An 18,125-nucleotide genomic window follows, 5' to 3' on the forward strand; every position below is an offset into this window, starting at 1 on the left:
CACGCTGTCTCTCGCTCCCTCTCTCTCTCTCTCCTAGAAATAAATAAAACATTTTTAAAAAAAGTAAACCTTAAAAAAAATTTTTTTAAATAAAAATTAAAAAAATAAAATAAACTTAATAAAAAAATTTTAATTCAGATTATATAACATTTTAATTGTGTGATTCCTCCCCACCCCCCACAAAGCAAACTGTTAAAGTGAAATATCATGCCATAGTAGTGTTTCCCCAAAATACTCATTCACACTCATTGTCTTGTGGGTGTGTGCATATGTGTGTACATGTATGTGTGGGTTCCTTTCTTGGAAGGGAGACCTTTTATTCAAACACTGTGACCTTCCACCTTGTTCAGGTTTTTAAATGTCCTTTTGTGAAACTATGGCAGGATTTGTGTATATGGTGTCTTTTTCCCTCTTGTCCTTATTTGGGAAAATAAAAATTTGTTGACTCTGTGTCAGTCCAAAAAAAATTGCTGATTTATGAAATGCAGAAGTCTGGGAACCACCATGAAAGACTCTCCACAAAAGGCTAAGAGAACCCTGGCATGCGGTGGTTTTTGCACAGTCTTCACTTGTCAGAGGGAAGGTGCATAGCTGACTGAGCCACTCAGGTGCCTGATACTGTATGTTTTTAATTTAAGGATAAAAATTCCCACTTCTTCATGCCTGTTTTTACTCTCTGCTCTCAGGTTTTGTTGGTCTTTAGCCATCTGAACTCTCAATTGCTTTTTATCTTTTTGATCCGGTTTGTTTCTTTCATCAGAATATGTAGGAATTAACGTTTAGGTTTTGATGTTGACTCTAAAATGAATTCATAAAGTTGTGTTTGGTCATTCATTCAACAGCCTTTTGCTGAGGACTTGTGTGGATGAGGAAACCATTTTCTATCGTGCCCTAAGGGGAAAGTAGGAGGCAGGCAGACAGCTGCAGTGTGGTAATTTCTAGTACTGCAGGCAGGTACGTAGTATTGTGGGAGCCAGAGTATATAGAGCTTTCTTGTGTATATTCTGAGCATTTCTTATAGCCTGATACAGTCAACTTTGCGTTAATATTGTTTACTACTGGGGCACCTGGGTGGCTCAGTCTGTTAAGTGTCTGACTTCGGCTCAGGCCATGATCTCATGGTTCATGAGTTCAAGCCCCACATTAGGCTCTGTGTTGACAGCTCAGAGCCTGGAGCCTTCTTCAGATTCTGTGTCTCCCTCTCTCTTGTCCCTCTCCCACTCGCACTCTGTCTCAAAAAATAAACATTTAAAAAATACAGATTACTACTGTTATAGTATGGCTATTTGCCCCTTTTGCATTTTTTTTATTTTTTAATTATTTATTTATTTTGAGAGAGAGAAAGAGGCAGAGGAGAGGGAGAGAGAGAATCCTAAGCTACTCCATGCTGTCAGTGCAGAGCCTGATGCAGGGTTCGATCCCACAAACCGTGAGATCATGACCGGAGATCAAGAGTTGGATGCCCAACTGATTGAGCCCAGATACCCCCATTTTTCTTAATTTCTTAAATAATCATTTTTGAGAAGGAAAAAATTTCCAAACCCAGAATAAGGCACCTTTTTAAAGATGTTTGTTTATTTATTTTGAGAGAGAGAGAGAAGGGGTGGAGAGAGAGAGAGAGAAGGTGGGGAGAGAGAGAGAGAATGAGAACGCAAGTGGGGGAGGGGAAGAGCAAGAGGGAGACAGAATCCCAAGCAGGCACGAGCTGTCAGTGCAGACAGAGCCTGATGTGGAACCTGATCCATGAGCTGTGAGATCATGACCTGAGCCAAAATCAAGAGTCAGACGCTTAACCGGCTGAGCCACCTAGGAGGCCTCAGAATAAGGCACCTTTTTTTTTTTTTTTTTTTTAAATTTATTTCTAGGAGAGAGAGAGACAGCGTGAGCAGGGGAGGGTCAGAGAGAGAGGGAGACACAGACTCCGAAATAGGCTCCAGGCTCTGAGCTGGCAGTCAGCACAGAGCCCGACGTGGGGCTCGAACCCACGAACCGCGAGATCATGACCCAAGCGAAAGTCGGATGCTCAACCGACTAAGCCACCAAGGCGCCCCAATAAGGCACCTTTTTAATGTACCTTTTTTCTCCTCTAACTCCTCTCTGATTTATACCGTACTTCAAATGAAAGACTTTTGTTTAAAACTATTATATGTTAAATTATTACAATCCAAGTTATTCTATACTTGTAAATTATTACTCTTTTTTTTTTTTAATTTTTTTAATGTTTTATTTATTTCTAGGAGAGAGAGAGAGAGAGACAACGTGAGCAGGGGAGGGTCAGAGAGAGAGGGAGTCACAGACTGAAACAGCCTCCAGGCTCTGAGCTGGCAGTCAGCACAGAGCCCGATGCGGGGCTCGAACCCACGATCCGCGAGATCATGACCTAAGCGAAAGTCGGACGCTTAACCGACTAAGCCACCCAGGCGCCCCAAATTATTACTGTCTTAAAATCTAAAGATTAAAAAAAATCTAAAAATTCAAGCTCTCACCCAATACAAATTTGCATATTAAAGTTCTGTTAAACTCTTTCTACCAAATGAAACATTTTGCTGAGCCCAGAATATGTGGTTCCTCCATATGGAATTTTCAGAACCTAGAGTATTCCCATTCATGATATGAAACCACATTTTTCTTGACCATTTATAAGTAATAACAATTCCTTTGGCTTCTGCATGTGAATATGGTGAGCACCCTGAGAACTGTTACATTTGTGCTACCACTCAATAGCAGTCATAAAGTGCTTTCATTTAATATCAGCCATTGTAAAGAATAAAAGTACTAATTAGGTAGTTTGGCAAAATATTTTATTTTTCTATTTCATTGAAGAGAGTCTTAATTAAATAACACATTGATGAGTTAGCCACTTAAAAAAGCTTACTGCAGCTGATATCTCTTATTAGGTTTGGAGTGCTTTACAGAAACAACTCTGAATTTGCTTGTCAAAATAACTCACAGTTTGCTAATAGCAACTGTAGTTATGCCAAATTGTTCTGTTTCTAGACTTTGTCACAACACTGACTGTCAAGAACTAAGGAGTCTCCAGATTATGAGCTTCTGTTAATATAGATAAAATATTAAGTAGCGTGTACACATGGTAAAGCACCCATGAAGTAAAAAATAGTTTTTACCTTTGTCCTAAAGGCAGTTGTGTAAGTAGCAAAGACTGTCATTTCAAGAGATAGTAATTTGAAGATTTTATCCCTTCACCTTCCCCCATTTCATTTTCTGAAATCCTGCCTGTTCTTCAAAGTTGAAATGCTTGCCTTTGCGTAATTTCCTGCTCAGACTAGTTGGAGCCATCTTCTCCTTCCCTGAACTGCCAGAGCTTCTTGTTTCATATCACAGGTCTGTCCTGTGTTGGTGTCTTTATTTAGGTGTCTTTGGTTCTTACCTCGTTAATCCCCTTGAGAGGGATAGTGGCATACCCTCTTTTTTTAAATTCTCATGGGATGTAAGCACAGTATTTTTTTTTTAAGTTTATTTATTTTGGGAGACAGAGAGATAGAAAGGGAGAGAGAGAGAGGTCCCTAACCGGGCTCCATGCTGTCAGCCCTGAGCCCAGCTTGGGGCTTGAACTCATGAATCATGAGATTATGACCTGAACTGAAATCAGTGCTTAACTGATTGAGCCACCCACGTGCCCCATACAGTATTTTCATGTAAAGAAAATGACTCATTGATTTTTGTTGAATGCATGAAGGTATAAGTTTCTATTTTCCTATTTTCTTTTTTTAAGTTTATTTATTTTTGAGAGAGAGCAAGCAAGGGAGAGACACAGAGAGGGAGACAGAATCCCAAGCAGACTCCATGCTGTCAGCACAGAGCCGAATGTGGATCTCACAAACCGTGAGATCATAACCTAAGCCGAAATCAGAAGTTGGACACTTAACTAAACCAACTGAGCCACCCAGGCACCCTCCCCATTTTTCCATTTTCTATAACTCTTTCATTTGACTTAGGGCAATGATAATCATGTATATTAATAAGAAGGCTTGCTATGTTAGATTGAATTATACTGTGGTCTTCTATAAGTCTTAACAGTAGTTTATATTTTTAAGAGTCGAATTTAATACCTTTTAGCTCATGTTAGTGCTGCTAAGGTGGATGACTTCATGAGTTCCTATTGATATCCTGAAGCCTCCTCAGAAGCTCTCATGTTGAGGGATGATTGGGGGTGCTTTTCCATTAAATCCAGCCACGTGTTTTTCAGTTAAGTCTCAGTGTTTATTTTACTGTCAGTAAGAGGTTCCTTTATTGAATTTTTAAAAAGCCTTTTGAAACTGTGAAAAATAATCTCAGTTGCATTTTAAATGTTTATTTATTTTTGGGAGAGAGGCATAAGGAAAGGGAGAGAGAGAATCCCAAGCAGGCTCTGCTCTGTCAGTGCTGGACTAAGCCACCCAGGAACCCCAATTTTGATTGCGTTTTAAATCTTTAGGTTCCTTTTAGGTAGGTGAAGTATATTTTGATTTCCATAAAGACATGTTTACTCCAAGAGGACTGTCAGATGTCGAATGTACAGAAACCAAGGCATTGTTGATCAAATATTGTACTAGGATCTGATAATAATTTTTACAGGGAAAGCAAAGTAGTTTCATTCCCATCTTGAATTTCTGCAAATTGATTTTAAGTCTTCACAAGTTAATCACTTCCCTCCAAGGTGTTCAAAGTAGTTTGTTGATATCTGCCACCTTTACAGAATCTTCATATTGGTAGGGAATTTTCATTATTTAGGGATAAAGAGGTTTTCCCTTTGCTGTGTGACTTACCCTGGAGGCTGACTCTCCATCTCAAAATCTTAACCTTAATTTATACTTCAGATGGGCAAGGTATTTGGATTTTTTAAAAATAAGCTCTATACCCAATATGGGGCTTGAGCTCATGACCCTGAGATCAAGAGTCGCATACTCTACTGCCTGAGCCAGTCAGGTGCCCCAAGGTATTTGGATGTTTAAAAGTGATTTGTAGGGGCGCCTGGGTGGCTTAGTTGGTTAAGCGTCTGACGTTCGCTTAGGTCATGATCTCGCGGTTCGTGGGTTCGAGCCCCGTGTCGGGCTCTGTGCTGACTGCCAGCTCAGAGCCTGGAGCCTGTTTCAGTCTGTGACTCCCTCTCTCTCTGACCCTCCCCTGCTCACGCTGTCTTTCTCTCTCTCTCTCCTAGAAATAAATAAAAATCTTAAAAAAAAAAAAAAGTGATTTGTATTTAGTTGAATGTAGTCTGGTAGTGTAGTATACATAGTATAGTATAGTAGTGATACTACTGGGCCAAATAAATGGTGTCTTTAGTTGTACCCATCTTGACCCAGCAAAGGGTCATTGGGTATGGCTCAGGAGTGTGGCAGCAGACTCACAGACCAGTGTACACCTTAAAAGGTCAAAATTCAAGGAACCAGAGAGAGATGTTCATTCTGACCAATAAAATATCTTGACAGCATCCAATGACATATAAGGGTAGGGTCTGCTATTGCTGGATGTACTGATGGTGTAATTTCTATTATAAAATAGCATGAAGTCAGCACAAGGGGCTTGTGAGTAGAAATTTCAATAAACCTTGTGCTAATTTGAATGTCTGGTGCTAGCAAGACAAGATGGTCAGGCAAATGGTCTCTGCCCTCAAGGAGCTGATTGCAGTAAATTGACTGCATTCGTCGTTTGTCCCCAAAACTTGGGGAAACTAAGAAGTCCTAACACAAATATGAAGGGTATGAAGATTTCTTTTATTTTTTATTTATTTATTTTTTTTTCTAGGAGAGAGAGAGAGAGAGAGAGAGAGCGTGAGCAGGGGAGGGTCAGAGAGAGAGGGAGACACAGACTCCGAAACAGGCTCCAGGCTCTGAGCTGGCAGTCAGCACACAGCCCGACGCGGGGCTCGAACCCACGAACCGCGAGATCATGACCTAAGCGAAAGTCGGACGCTTAACCGACTAAGCCACCCAGGCGCCCCTGAAGATTTCTTTTAAAGACTTCATCATCTCGGAGTAGGTTTGAGCCCTATGTTGGGTCTAGAGATTACTTTTTAAAAAGTCTTCAAAAAAAATAAAGGCTCCATGAAAGCTGCAGCTGGCTCAGTCTGTAGAGAAGCAACTCTTGAGCTCGGAGTTGTAAGTTTGAGTCTCACTTTGAGTGTATAGATTACTTTGAAAATAAAATCTTTTTTTTTTATATATAGTTTATGTATTTTTGATACAACAGAACATGAGTGGGGAAGGGGCAGAGAGAGAGGGAGACACAGAATCTGAAACAGGCTCCGGGCTCTGAACTAGATGTCAGCACAGAACCCGACACAGGGCTCGAACCCACAAACAGCAAGATCATGACCTGAGCCAAAGCTGGACACTTAACTGACTGAGCCACCCAGGCGCCCCGAAAATAAAATCTTAAGAAATAGTAAAGACTTCATGAAAACCACATTCAGTGAGTTAACAGCAGTTGCATGTGAAATGTTTTATAGGGCTTCTTTTGGCATGAAAAAAATCTGTTTCAAAATGCCTCCATATCCTGTGGGAATATAAGTGATGATTTCATTACCTAATCATGGAAGTAAAAATGAGGGACCGTGCAAATTGGTGCTGAGCGTGTAATTACAGAGGAATTGCATCTGAGCCCATCCCTGTGTGTTCTCACTGGCATCTGTGCTCAGGGCCAAGTTCGCAAACGTGCCCCCAGGAGCATCGGATTTGATGCTTTTGCAGACAGTAAAATGGTTGAATGGTGAGAATTACTTAAAACTGAGTATTACAAAAGTTTGCATCCCTTTATGTAGGCTTACTAATTGTACTTTGAGAAGATTTGGAAAGGGAGTAAGAAGTTGTTTTATTGAGCCAAACAAATTTATTTTGCTTGGGGGAAAATAATATTATACAAATAACCTTTTGCAGCTTTCATTGATTCAGTTCTGAAGCAGACCCTAGACTCACAGTCTGTCAAGTTGTTGAGTAAAGAACAACTATATTTGAGATGCTATGTTTAATTCAAATGTGAAAGATGCAGCCACACTCAAGGAATCTGTTTCTTTGGACTCTTTTCCTTAGTGAATTCCAGAGCTGAGTGGGGGTTAAAAATATAAAAAAGTCAATAAGGGAAGATAGCCAATGGGAGGTGAGAAATGATAACTTGCAAAGGGGAGAAGAAGAGGGAGTATGGGAAGTAACTTTTTTAATTTTTAGTTTATATTGTACACAAAACTTTCGGGTAGGTGTTAGGGCCGGAAATGGAAAGGTCTCCTTTAGCAAGTTGCGCATGTGGAAGAACCGCTCACCCAAAGTGGGGAACAGCTATCTAGGATGCTTTACCTGCTACAATTACAGTAAACCTACAGTAAACACTCCTTCCCGACTTCAGGGGAGTGGAGGACGTTACCGCCACTTCCCTCTGCCGCGGCCCCCATTGGGGGGATTTCAGCTGCTCCACAACTTGCAGCTTGCCACCAAGCCTTCCCCATCAGCAAGACTCTAGCAGACACTCTGTCAGGACACATTGTCATATCATGAGCTAATCTGATAGGTGGTTTTCTTGGAAGCAGTATCATGAGTTGATTCATGTTTTCATTTTTCTTAATGTGATCATCCTTCCAGTTTTTAAGATGTTATACACAATTCCTGTATGAATTATAGGAGTGGTAGAGATGAGAAAGGAAACTTTCTTAGCTTCTTTGCTCTCCTCGTCCCCCTCACCTTTGGGAACATTTCAGATTTTTTTTTTTTTTAAGATTTTATTGGAGGTGGTGCACCTGGGTGGCTCAGTTGGTTGAGCATCCGGCTTTTGATCTTAGCTGAGGTCATAATTCTGGGTCATGGGATCAAGCCTGATGTCAGGCTTCATGCCTGCTTAAGTCTCTCTCTCCCTCTCTCCCCCCCTCCTGCTGCCCCTCTCCCCTGCCCTATTTTTCTTTTTAAAAAACTATAATAACAAAAAGGATTTTATTTTTTTCAGTAATCTCTATACCAGTGTGGGGCTTGAACTCAACCCTTGAGATCGTGTCGCACGCCTGTTGACTGAACGAGCCAGGTGCCCCTGGAACATTTCAGATCTTTCTCAAAGCCCCAACTATATTTCAGAATCACTCCTCTCTTCCCATTAATTTTTGTTCTTTGCATCAGTGCTAGAGGGAATGCTGGACATTTATAAGGTGAATGGCATAGTGAATGCTCTGGGCAGGTATGTGTGATTAAGGGGAATAGATGTATTAGAAAATAAGAAAACGAACTCAGATATCCCTTCAAGAAAAGACTTCCTGTCCATCTGTAAGGAGTGTCACTAAAGGAAGCCACTAGTCTCTTCAGGGTCAGCCTCAGCTTTGGAGCAGCCCTCAGCCAATGGCTGAGCAGAGCAGTGACAAAATGCTGCATTCTGGAGCTTTCTAACTGGCCGTCCTTGTTCCACGCTTTGTCAAATCTGCACGGTACTCTCCTCCTCCTGCCCAGTCCTGCTTCCTCCTTTTTTTCTTCTCACAAGAGTTCTCCTCATTAAACCTTTTTTCATTCTGAATTTTGGGTTTTTTTTTTTTTAGCATTTGCTACCTGGATAATCTAACCTGTGACACACTGCTTATATAAATCACCCAATTCCCTTCATTTTACTGTGTTTTTTTTTTTTACCTCAGGCTGTGCATGAAACATCAGGGGAATGGTGTAAATGAATCGTCTGCTTCTCCATGTATATTTCACATGTGCTCTTTCTAGAAAATTTAGGGAATACGGAAAAGAAATTAAAAATCAACTATAATGATTTTTTAAAATACCTTCGCAAGAGGTAACTGTGGATAATGGCTTATTTTGGTAAACTTCAGAGCAGTGCATTAAACATTAGTGCTCATCTTGGTGAATTACCACCAACTGAACATATCTGTATAAAATTACCCAATCAGGAAACCACTTCACCAGCAGCCCTGTGGCACTCACTTGCAATAGCATGAATTTTGAATCTGACATAAGTGTGGTCATGTAGTTTGTACCCTTCTGTCTTCTTTTGCTCAGTATTATATTTGAGAGATTTATCTGTGTGGGTGTCTGTAGTTCTTTGCTGTATTCCATTGTGTTAATCCCAAACGTGAATGTACCACAATTTATCTGTTATGTTATTGATGGACATATATTGTTTCTGTTTTTTTACTTCCTAGATCTGTTTTGGTGTTTTCTAATATAAATGTTCCCTTGTATTTGGTATTTTAGCTGGGTAAGCTTATTGTTGGAGCGTTTATTATCCTTGTAAGTGAATTGTCTTATGTAAGAAAAAGTTTTCTTAATCCACATCCTCAGATTGTTCTTATTACTCTTTATAGGACCCTCAGTTAGTTTTTCCTTTGAAGTCTGAGGTCTTGAATCATGTTAGTGGCCAAGGGAGTTTAGTTGCTGCTCCCTTTGCTTTCTTCCAGTCAGATGCTTACCTTATGAGAAGCTGTTATGGAACAGTTTTCCTGTTTTATGGTTATGCCAGAGCTCGGCTATCATTCTGATTTACAGTGGAGAGAAAAAATACAATCAGAAGCCTTTAGGGGTGCCGGGTAGCTCAGTCGGTTGAGTGTCTTACTCTTGGTTTCAGCTCAGGTCATGATCCTGGGATCATGGGATTGAGTCCGTGTTGGCTCTGCACTGACAGTGTGGGGCTACTTGAGATTCTCTCTCCCTCTCTCTTGTCCATCCTGCATGTGTTCTCTCTCTGTCTCTCAAAATGAATAAATAAACTTTGGGCGTGGGGGAAGAAGCCTTTAGGGATTTGTTAGATATTTGGGATGGACCTGGTATTTGAGTTCTACCTATCAAATTAAGGAGGCTTACAACTAGTGTAGGAATCTGCCGAAGAACAGATTTCACACTGAGAGTCTAAAAAAAAATCATGCGCAGCTTGGATGCATGTGCCTGAGTTATTTCAGAGCTTCTGACAATATATACTGATGTTTGTTCATTTTCACTATAGCTGTTGAGTGGAATGTCATGGCCAGCTCCTCAGACAGTGAAGATGACAGTTTCATGGCCGTGGACCAAGAAGAAACTGTGCTGGAAGGGACAATGGAGCAAGATGAGGAGCCCCACCCAGTGCTGGAGGCTGAGGAGACGAGACATAATAGGCCCATGTCTGAGCTGCCAGAAGAGGTTTTGGAGTATATCCTGTCCTTTCTTTCACCGTACCAGGAACACAAAACTGCAGCCCTTGTCTGCAAACAGTGGTATCGACTTATCAAAGGTACTGCGCAAAGGGGAAAGCTTATATTTCTATTTAAATTTGTTTTAAGTTTATTTTTAAGCTCCCAATTTCATTTTCTCCTTTCTCCCTTAAATTTATTATGGTTCTACAATTTAGTGTTAGATGATTAACTCTGTACATTTTCCTTTTTTCTTAATTCTGGTTAGTTTTATGAACAGCTTGGATTTTGTAGTGTTTAATCCAACTTGCAGGATTAAAAAAATTTTTTTTTGACATTCATTTTTGAGAGACAGAATATAAGCGGGGGAGGGGCAGAGAGAGAGGGAGACACAGAATCTGAAGCAGGCTCCAGGCTCTGAGCTGTCAGCATAGAGCCTGACCAGGGGCTCAGACTCATGGACCACAGGATCATGACCTGAGCAGAAAAGTTGGACGCTTAACCGACTGAGCCACCCAGGCAGCCTCTTTTACTTTTTAAAATGAGTTTCTCCTTTTTTTCTTCCATTTTATTTTTTAAAAATTTTTATTTATTTTTGAGAAAGAGAATATACAAGTGGGGGAGGGGCATAAATAATTCTTACTTATTTTTGAGAGAGAGACAGAATCTGAAGCAGGCTCTGTGCCGATAGCAGAGAGCCCGATGCAGGGCTCAAAGCCACAAACCATGAGATTATGACCTGAGCTGAAGTTGGACACTTAACCAACTGAGCCACCCAGGCACACCCCCTTTTTTTTTTTTTTAATATTAATTATTTTGCCTGGAGAGAGAGAGAGCACATGAGTGAGCATGAGTGGGAGAGGCATAGAGGGAGAAAGAGAATCCCAAGCAGACACCTCACTGTCAATCTACAGAGCCCTTCTTGGGGCTCAATCCCAAGAACTGTGAACTAAGCTGAAGTCAAGAGCCAGAGGTTTAACAGACTGAGCCACCCACACACTCCTCTTTCATTTTCTAATCAAGATTTCAACTTTAGCTAAATGTTGTACTTACCAGGGCTGTGTATTTTTAATTAATAGATAGCAGTTACTTGGCTTCCTCACATTTTAGCCGGAAAGGGCCCGTTTTTTAATGAAAACCAAGCCAGTTGAATAAACTTTGATCAAAGCAAGGATTATATCAGTTTGTTCTTTCCTGGTGGGAACAGGCAGTCAGAAATATTACAGGGGAAAAAAAAAACCTTTAGATTTTGCTCATCTGCTTACAACTGGTAATACTGCTATGCACAGCCTGCTTGCTCTTTGCAGATTTAATGGACTTTTCAGAAGAGATTGGATGCTTACCCTGTGGAAATAGATGATTTCACCTTTAAAATAGAGGTGGAAGAATCACAGATGAGGGGCTATAATCGAATCAAATACATGAGTTTATTCTTGGTTTTATTTGGCATTCTTACTATTTTGGGTNGGAGAAGGAAGTCACTGCCAGGACAGTCCCCGCCGCCCCCCCCTCCCCATTATATATCTGTCTCTTATTCATTACTGCCTTACCTCAATTCAGCATTTGCAAACCTGTCACTTTCTTCATCAGAGTATAGTTGGCAGTACAGTTACACATTAAAGATGACTGTCTTTAATACTCCAATTCTTAACTGTGAGTGCAGCCAAGGGACAGTAATCATCATTGGAAAACATGTTTAAATACCATAATCCTGCTTAAGGATCCACTAAGGTGACATGAATTAAAAAATGATATGTTCTTTCAAAGTATAACATAGTTTGTTATACTCTTCATTCAGAATGTTGCTCTTTGAAATACGGTAGTCATTTCATGTGTTAAAAAGATAGATTGTTCCAGAAATATGAAGCTCTTACCTTTTAGAAAACAAAGACTTTTTTTTCTTTCTCTCTTTAGAGAGCTCAAGCTGGGAAGGGGCAGAGAGAGGGAGACAAAGGATCCGAAGATCTGTAGCAGGCTCCATGCTGACAGCAGAGAGTCCAATGCAGGGCTTGAATTCATGAACCGTGAGATCACGGCCAGAGCCCAAGTCGGATGCTCACCTGACTGAGCCATCCAGGCACCCCCATAGACTTTATTTTTTAGAGTGGTTTTAGGTTCACAGCCAAATTGAGCAGAAAGGTCAGGGATTTCCTGTTTTCCCACATCCACAGCTTCCCTTACTATCAACACCCCCCACCAGAGTGGTGCATTTGTTACAGCTGATGAACCTGCCTGGACACATCATCACCCAAAGTCCATACTTTACCTTGGTGGGCACATTCTGTGGGTTTGAACAAATATATAATGACATTTATCCACCATTATAGTAAAAGGGCTCACTAGCTTTCGTTAGTTACAAATTCATCAGTTCATGATTCAGTGTAAGCTACTTATCTCCTTGTTTATTAAGATGGAGTATGCTTGGTTGCCATGGGCTAGCCGCAGATATGTATGAGCACCTGTTACCTATGTTCCAGATGCTGTTTCACCTTGCTCTTTCTCATGAAGCTAAATTATCCCCCAGTCCCTTTGCTTTGTTTAAACAATACCAACTATTTTTATTTTATTTTATTTTATTTATTTTTTAAAAGTTATTTATTTTGAGAGAGAGGGAGAAAGTAGGGTGGGGGGAGAGAATCTCAAGCAGGCTTTGTGTTGTCAGCATGGAGCTTGGCTTGGGGCTCAATCTCATGAACCACAGTATCATGACCTGAGTCAAAAGCAAGAGTTGGATACTTAACTGACTTAGCCACCTAGGCACGCCAATTATTTACTTATTTTTGAAGTAAACTTTATGCCCATCCTGGGGCTCAAACTTATAACCCCAAAATCAAGGGTAGCATGGTCCACTGACTGAGCCAGCCAGGCGCCTCTACCAATTATTTTAATGTGTTGCTTTCAGGTAGGACATAAAGGGGAGCAGAGTTCTACTGTGAGCTAATTTTGTACCCTTGAGCTTTGTAACACTTAGCCACCCTGAGCCTTGGTAAAGTGAAAACATTGAATCTTCTACTTTTGAAATTCTGTTTCTTACTCTGAATGAAAAGTAAGAGAAATTGGAGTTCCTCTAAGAAAGTTAGGTTTTATAAAAGTGATATGACAGTTAATAGATGCAGTTTTAATTATTTGATTGAAAAGTAAAGTAGGCAGGCTGAAGCATTTGTTATTTTTGTCTTTAGGTGTAGCCCACCAGTGTTATCATGGCTTCATAAAGGCCGTCCAGGAAGGAAACATCCAGTGGGAGAGTCGGACGTACCCTTACCCTGGAACCCCGATCACCCAGCGGTTCTCACACAGTGAGTATTTACCGTAAGAGCAGGTGCCGCCCTGCCTGTGGTCCTAGTTCCAAAAATTCCTTTGGAGGCATGTGTTTTGTTTGCCTTTTTAATGAAGAGAATGTAAAATGAGGACTTACATGAACTTTAGAATCAGAGAAGAGTGTGAGCCTAAGTACAGTGTAGGTAGGCACCTTAGTATAATTTTATATTTGAATTTTTCTAGTATCTCTGCCCCAAAGAGGTCAAGGTGTTATCTTAGACTTGAACATTGACATCAAGTAAGAGGAGAACAAAGAAGTAAAGGAGGGTATTTCTAAGATCCTACTTAGGGAGTAGCCAGAGTTTAACACCAAGTGTTAAAATAATTCTTTATTTTAACATAGTATATGTTTAGCAAACACTGAATTTGGCTGGGGTCACACAAAAATTTTGAACATGGAGGGTATTAATAGTAATATATAGTATAAAAATAGTAAAATTATAAATGCTCTGGCAAATAAGATATAATTTAGAGTTTTTATTTTTTTTTTAATTTTTTAATGTTTATGTTTGAGAGAGAGAGAGAGAGAGCACGAGCAAGGGAGGGGCAGAGAAAGAGGGAGACACCGAATCAGAAGCAGTGTCCAGGCTCTTGAGCTGTCAGCATAGAGCCTGATGCAGGGCTCGGACCCACGAACCGCAAAATCATGACCTGAGCTTAATTGACTGAGCCATCCAAACACACCCCTAATTTAGAGTTTTTAGATTATTCTAGAATTAACTCTCCATTTTTATTTGATTTTTCTAGACACCATTTTATTCTATTAGTCACAGCTTCATCAAAATAAGATTAAGATGTGGTATATCTTAAGCCAGTAAAGGTGTATTATTAATGGTTCTCCATAAAGAAAGCTTGTGGGGGTGGGGGGGGGCTCTGAGAAACTTTCTCATAATTACAGCTTTAATTATGTTACTTCCCTGTTCAGAAACCTTCAGTGCCTGTTGCTTACAAGATAAAAGCTAAACTTAGTCTTACATTCAGAGCACACTTTAATGTGACCTGTGTTCAGATCTACCACTTCGTCCCCAGTGTATCCCAAGAGCTCTCCTCTCTCAAGCTGTCACATTGCTGTGCTGGATTCTTCCTCCCTGTGGCATCTGTGTCCACTCGGCTGAGGCCTGCCTTTCGTTAGAGACTCCATTGAAATTCTAGCTCCTTCGTGAAACCTCTCAACCCTTTAGCTCATAGAAAAAATTTTCCTGTTCTGAGCCTATGTTGTTGTCTGGAATACTAATTTTGATATTTTTTGATACTCTTTTTAATACTAATACTAATTTTGAACTCTTTTTTTGTTATTAAGTTTTTTGTTTTAATTTCAGTATAGTTAGTATAGTGTTATATTAGTTTTGGGTGTCCAGTGTAGGGATTCAGTACTTCTGTACAGTACTCAGTCCTTGTCATGATAAGTGTGGATATTTGGATCTCCTGAGGGAAGGAGAATGTATTGGTTATTCATGTTGTTTGAAAAACTTAGCTTAAAACATTATCCTACAGAGTTCCCAAGGGTCAGGAATCTGGGTGTGGTTAGCTAGGAGGTTCTGGCTCAGCCTCTCTAATGAGGTTGCAGCCAGTCTGTCAGCCAGGGCTGTAGTCACCTGAAGGCTTGACTGAGGCCTGAGGCATCTGTTCCTTAGGACTTGGACCTGTGGAGGCACCTGGGTAGCACAGTTGGTTAGGTGTCCGACTTCGGCTCAGGTCATGATCTCACGGTTCATGGGTGTAGGCCCCGCGTTGGGTTCTGTGCTGACAGCTCAGGGCCTGCAGCCTGTTTCGGATTCTGTGTCTCCCTCTCTCTCTAACCCTCCCCCATTCATACTCTGTCTCTGTCTCTCTCTCTCATAAAGAAACATTAAAAAAAAAAAAAGGACTTGGATCTCTGTGTGGAGCAGCTCATGACTTGGTAGCTGGCTTCCCACAGAATGAATGATCAGAGAGAGAGAAAGAAACACCAAGACAGAAGCTGTGTCTTTTACAACCTAATCTCTGAATTGAATCTCTTTCCTGCTCCGTTCTGTTGGTCACACAGAGATTGACCAGCAGGGTAAATATCAGGCAGTGAGGACCTTTGAGGCCATCTTGGAGGCTGGCTGCCCCAAACCGTATGTTGTATTCTCATTTGCAGAGGAGAATTCAGTACATAATTATAATTTATCATTGTCTTTGAACTGGATCTAAATAGATCAAAGGAGCAGGCCAAATTATTGCTGGGTTCTCCGTTCTCCCGAGGAGATATTTTTACTTTTACTGCTGTAAGCCCCATAGGACAGTGGAGCTCAGCGTGTGATTCCTAGTCCTCTGGGGAAGAGGGCAATCTGTGAGACCCTTTCGGGGGTCTGTGAAGTCAGAACTGGTTTTCTTTCTTTATTTGAATGCCCCTGCATTGCTTTTATACCATTAGTGCAGATGTCAATGTAGTGGAAAAGGCCATTAACAGCATCTACTGGAAAAACAAAAAATGGGGCGCCTGAATGGCTCAGTCCGTAGAGCGTCTCTTGATTTCAGCTTCGATTGTGATCTCACAGTTCGTGAGATTGAGCCCCAGAATGGGCTGTCTACTGACAGCATGAATCCTACTTGGGTTTCTCTCTCTCTCTCTCTCTCTCTCTCTCTCTCTCTCTCTCTCTCTCTCTCTCTTTCTCCTTTCTCCCTCTCCTTCTCCCACTCCCTTCTCCCTCTCTCTGCCCCCCCCCCCACTTACTTGCTCTCTCTCTTTCAAATTAAATAAATAAACATTAAAAAACAAAAACAGGGGCACCTGGGTAGCTCAGTTGTTTGAGCATCTGACTTTGGCTTAGGTCATGATCTCACAGTTCGTGTGTTCAAGCCTCATATCTGGCTCTGTGCTGACAGTTCAGAGCCTAGAACCTGCTTCAGATTCTGTGTCTCCCTGTCTCTCTGCCCCTCCCCCACTCACACTCTGTCTCTCAAAAAGTGAATAAATGTAAAAAATCAAACAAACAAACAAGCAAAAAAACAAAGCCCAGGCTCCTATTACTACTACCAGTACTTCTTTTTCTTCCCCCATTCCCCTTCCCCTCCTCTTCTTCCTCTCTCTCTCTTCCTCCTTCTTGTCTCTCCACTTTCTCCTCCTCCTCCTCTTTCCTCTTACTACAAAAATAGTTTCGAAAGTGTCTTGACTGTTTTCAGGAGTCTACACTTTAACAATTGCTGGAATAGACTATAAATAAATACTTGTCAAGAATATGTAACAAGGGGCACCTGAGTGGCTTAGTCACTTTGGCTCAAGTCATGATCTCACAGGTTCGTGAGTTCGAGTCCCTACATACAGCTCTGTGCTGACAGCTTGGAGCCTGGAGCCTGCTTCAGATTGTGTCTCCCTCTGTCTGCCCCTCCTTCTCTCATTCTCTGTCTCTGTCGTCTCTCTCTCAAAAATAAATAGAGGCGCCTGGGAGGCTCAGTCAGTGTAGCGTCCAACTTCGGCTCAGGTCATGATCTCACGGTTCATGGGTTTGAGCCCCGGGTCAGGCTCTGTGCTGACAGCTACCTCAGAGCCTGGAGCCTGTTTCAGATTCTGTGTCTCCCTTTCTCTCTGACCCTCCCCTGCTCACACTGTCTCTCTCTTTCAGAAATAAAGAAAACATTAAAAATTTTTTTTAAAACATTAAAAAAATAAATATTAACAAAATTAAAAAAAAAGATATGTAATGAAATTACAGGGGATCCATGTTAGATCCAGTATTCATTGTTGAGGGAGGGTTAACTTCAGTCACTGACAGATAATTGGAATAAGAAGCAGAGACAGAGTTTCTAAAGACTGTTTTAAGATGGGTTTTTTGAATCAGTAGTTTTAAGAACCCTGAGGGAAATGGAGTGAGTTTGGATAAAATAGAAACCAAGCTGGGAAGTATTCACAGATGAGTAATTATCACAGGACAGACAGTTCAGCGTTCTAATGAAAGAAGAAAGAAAATTTCTCAGTTAAGTAGCTCTTGAAAGAGTATCACCACAAAGTAGCGACAGGTATTTGAAGACAACTATAGAGAAGAAAAACACAGTGAGTAAGCTCACAGAAATTCAGAGATTGGTGGATTGCAATATTTGTTTTTACCTTAAAATTTTTTTCTTATCTTCACTTAAAATCCAAGAAAAGGTGTCATAGATTAAAAAATATTTTTTTAATGTTTATTTATTTTTGAGAGAGAGACAGAGAGCAAGCAGAAGAATGCAAAGAAAGAGGAGACATAGAATCTGAAGCAGGCTCTAGGCTCTGAGCTGTCAGCACAGAGCCTGACACTGGGCTCAAACCCACAAACTGCGAGATCATGACCTGAGCCAAAGTAGGACGCTTAACCGACTAAACCACCCAGTCACCCCAAAGGTGCCATAGATTTTTTTAAAAAGGTGTATGTGTGTCTCATTTCCTCTCTTGCAGCCCATCTCTCACTGTTTCCTATCTCTCTGCGTACTGGCAGACTGAAGAGAAGCATTACCCAGAAATGGGCATTTTTCAGAATCTGTTGAAAACAAGGAATTCCTTCAATGTCTTTCCTTAGTTCCTTTCTCTTCCTACTGTGTGTTTCTCCCCAGAGCTCAATTTTATTTTTTTATTTTTTTGAGAGAGAGAGCATGCAAGCGGGGGAGAGGGGCTGGCAGGGAAAGGGAAAGAGAGAGGGAGAGAATCTCAGGCTCAATTCCATGACCCTGGGATCATTACCTGAGCCGAAGTCAAAAGTTACATGCAACTGACTAAGCCACCCAGACACCCCTC

The 18,125-nt window shown here is 41.0% G+C and overlaps 1 protein-coding gene across 1 annotated transcript in view; it reads left to right on the top strand.

The window, feature by feature from the left end:
- FBXO42 (F-box protein 42) overlaps positions 1 to 18,125 on the top strand; it is an 84,945-nt gene that overhangs the window by 28,886 nt on the left and 37,934 nt on the right. Inside the window, exons 2-3 of the mRNA XM_077775653.1 lie at positions 9,913 to 10,179; positions 13,258 to 13,374. Of these exons, the coding sequence (XP_077631779.1) occupies positions 9,930 to 10,179; positions 13,258 to 13,374 (367 nt within the window). The 5' untranslated portion in view covers positions 9,913 to 9,929. The remainder of the gene's footprint in view (positions 1 to 9,912; positions 10,180 to 13,257; positions 13,375 to 18,125) is intronic.

The sequence above is a fragment of the Crocuta crocuta genome, unplaced genomic scaffold (genome assembly GCF_008692635.1).
Source record: "Crocuta crocuta isolate KB4526 unplaced genomic scaffold, BGI_CrCroc_1.0 scaffold127, whole genome shotgun sequence".
In the NCBI taxonomy this organism is placed as follows: Eukaryota; Metazoa; Chordata; class Mammalia; order Carnivora; family Hyaenidae; genus Crocuta; species Crocuta crocuta.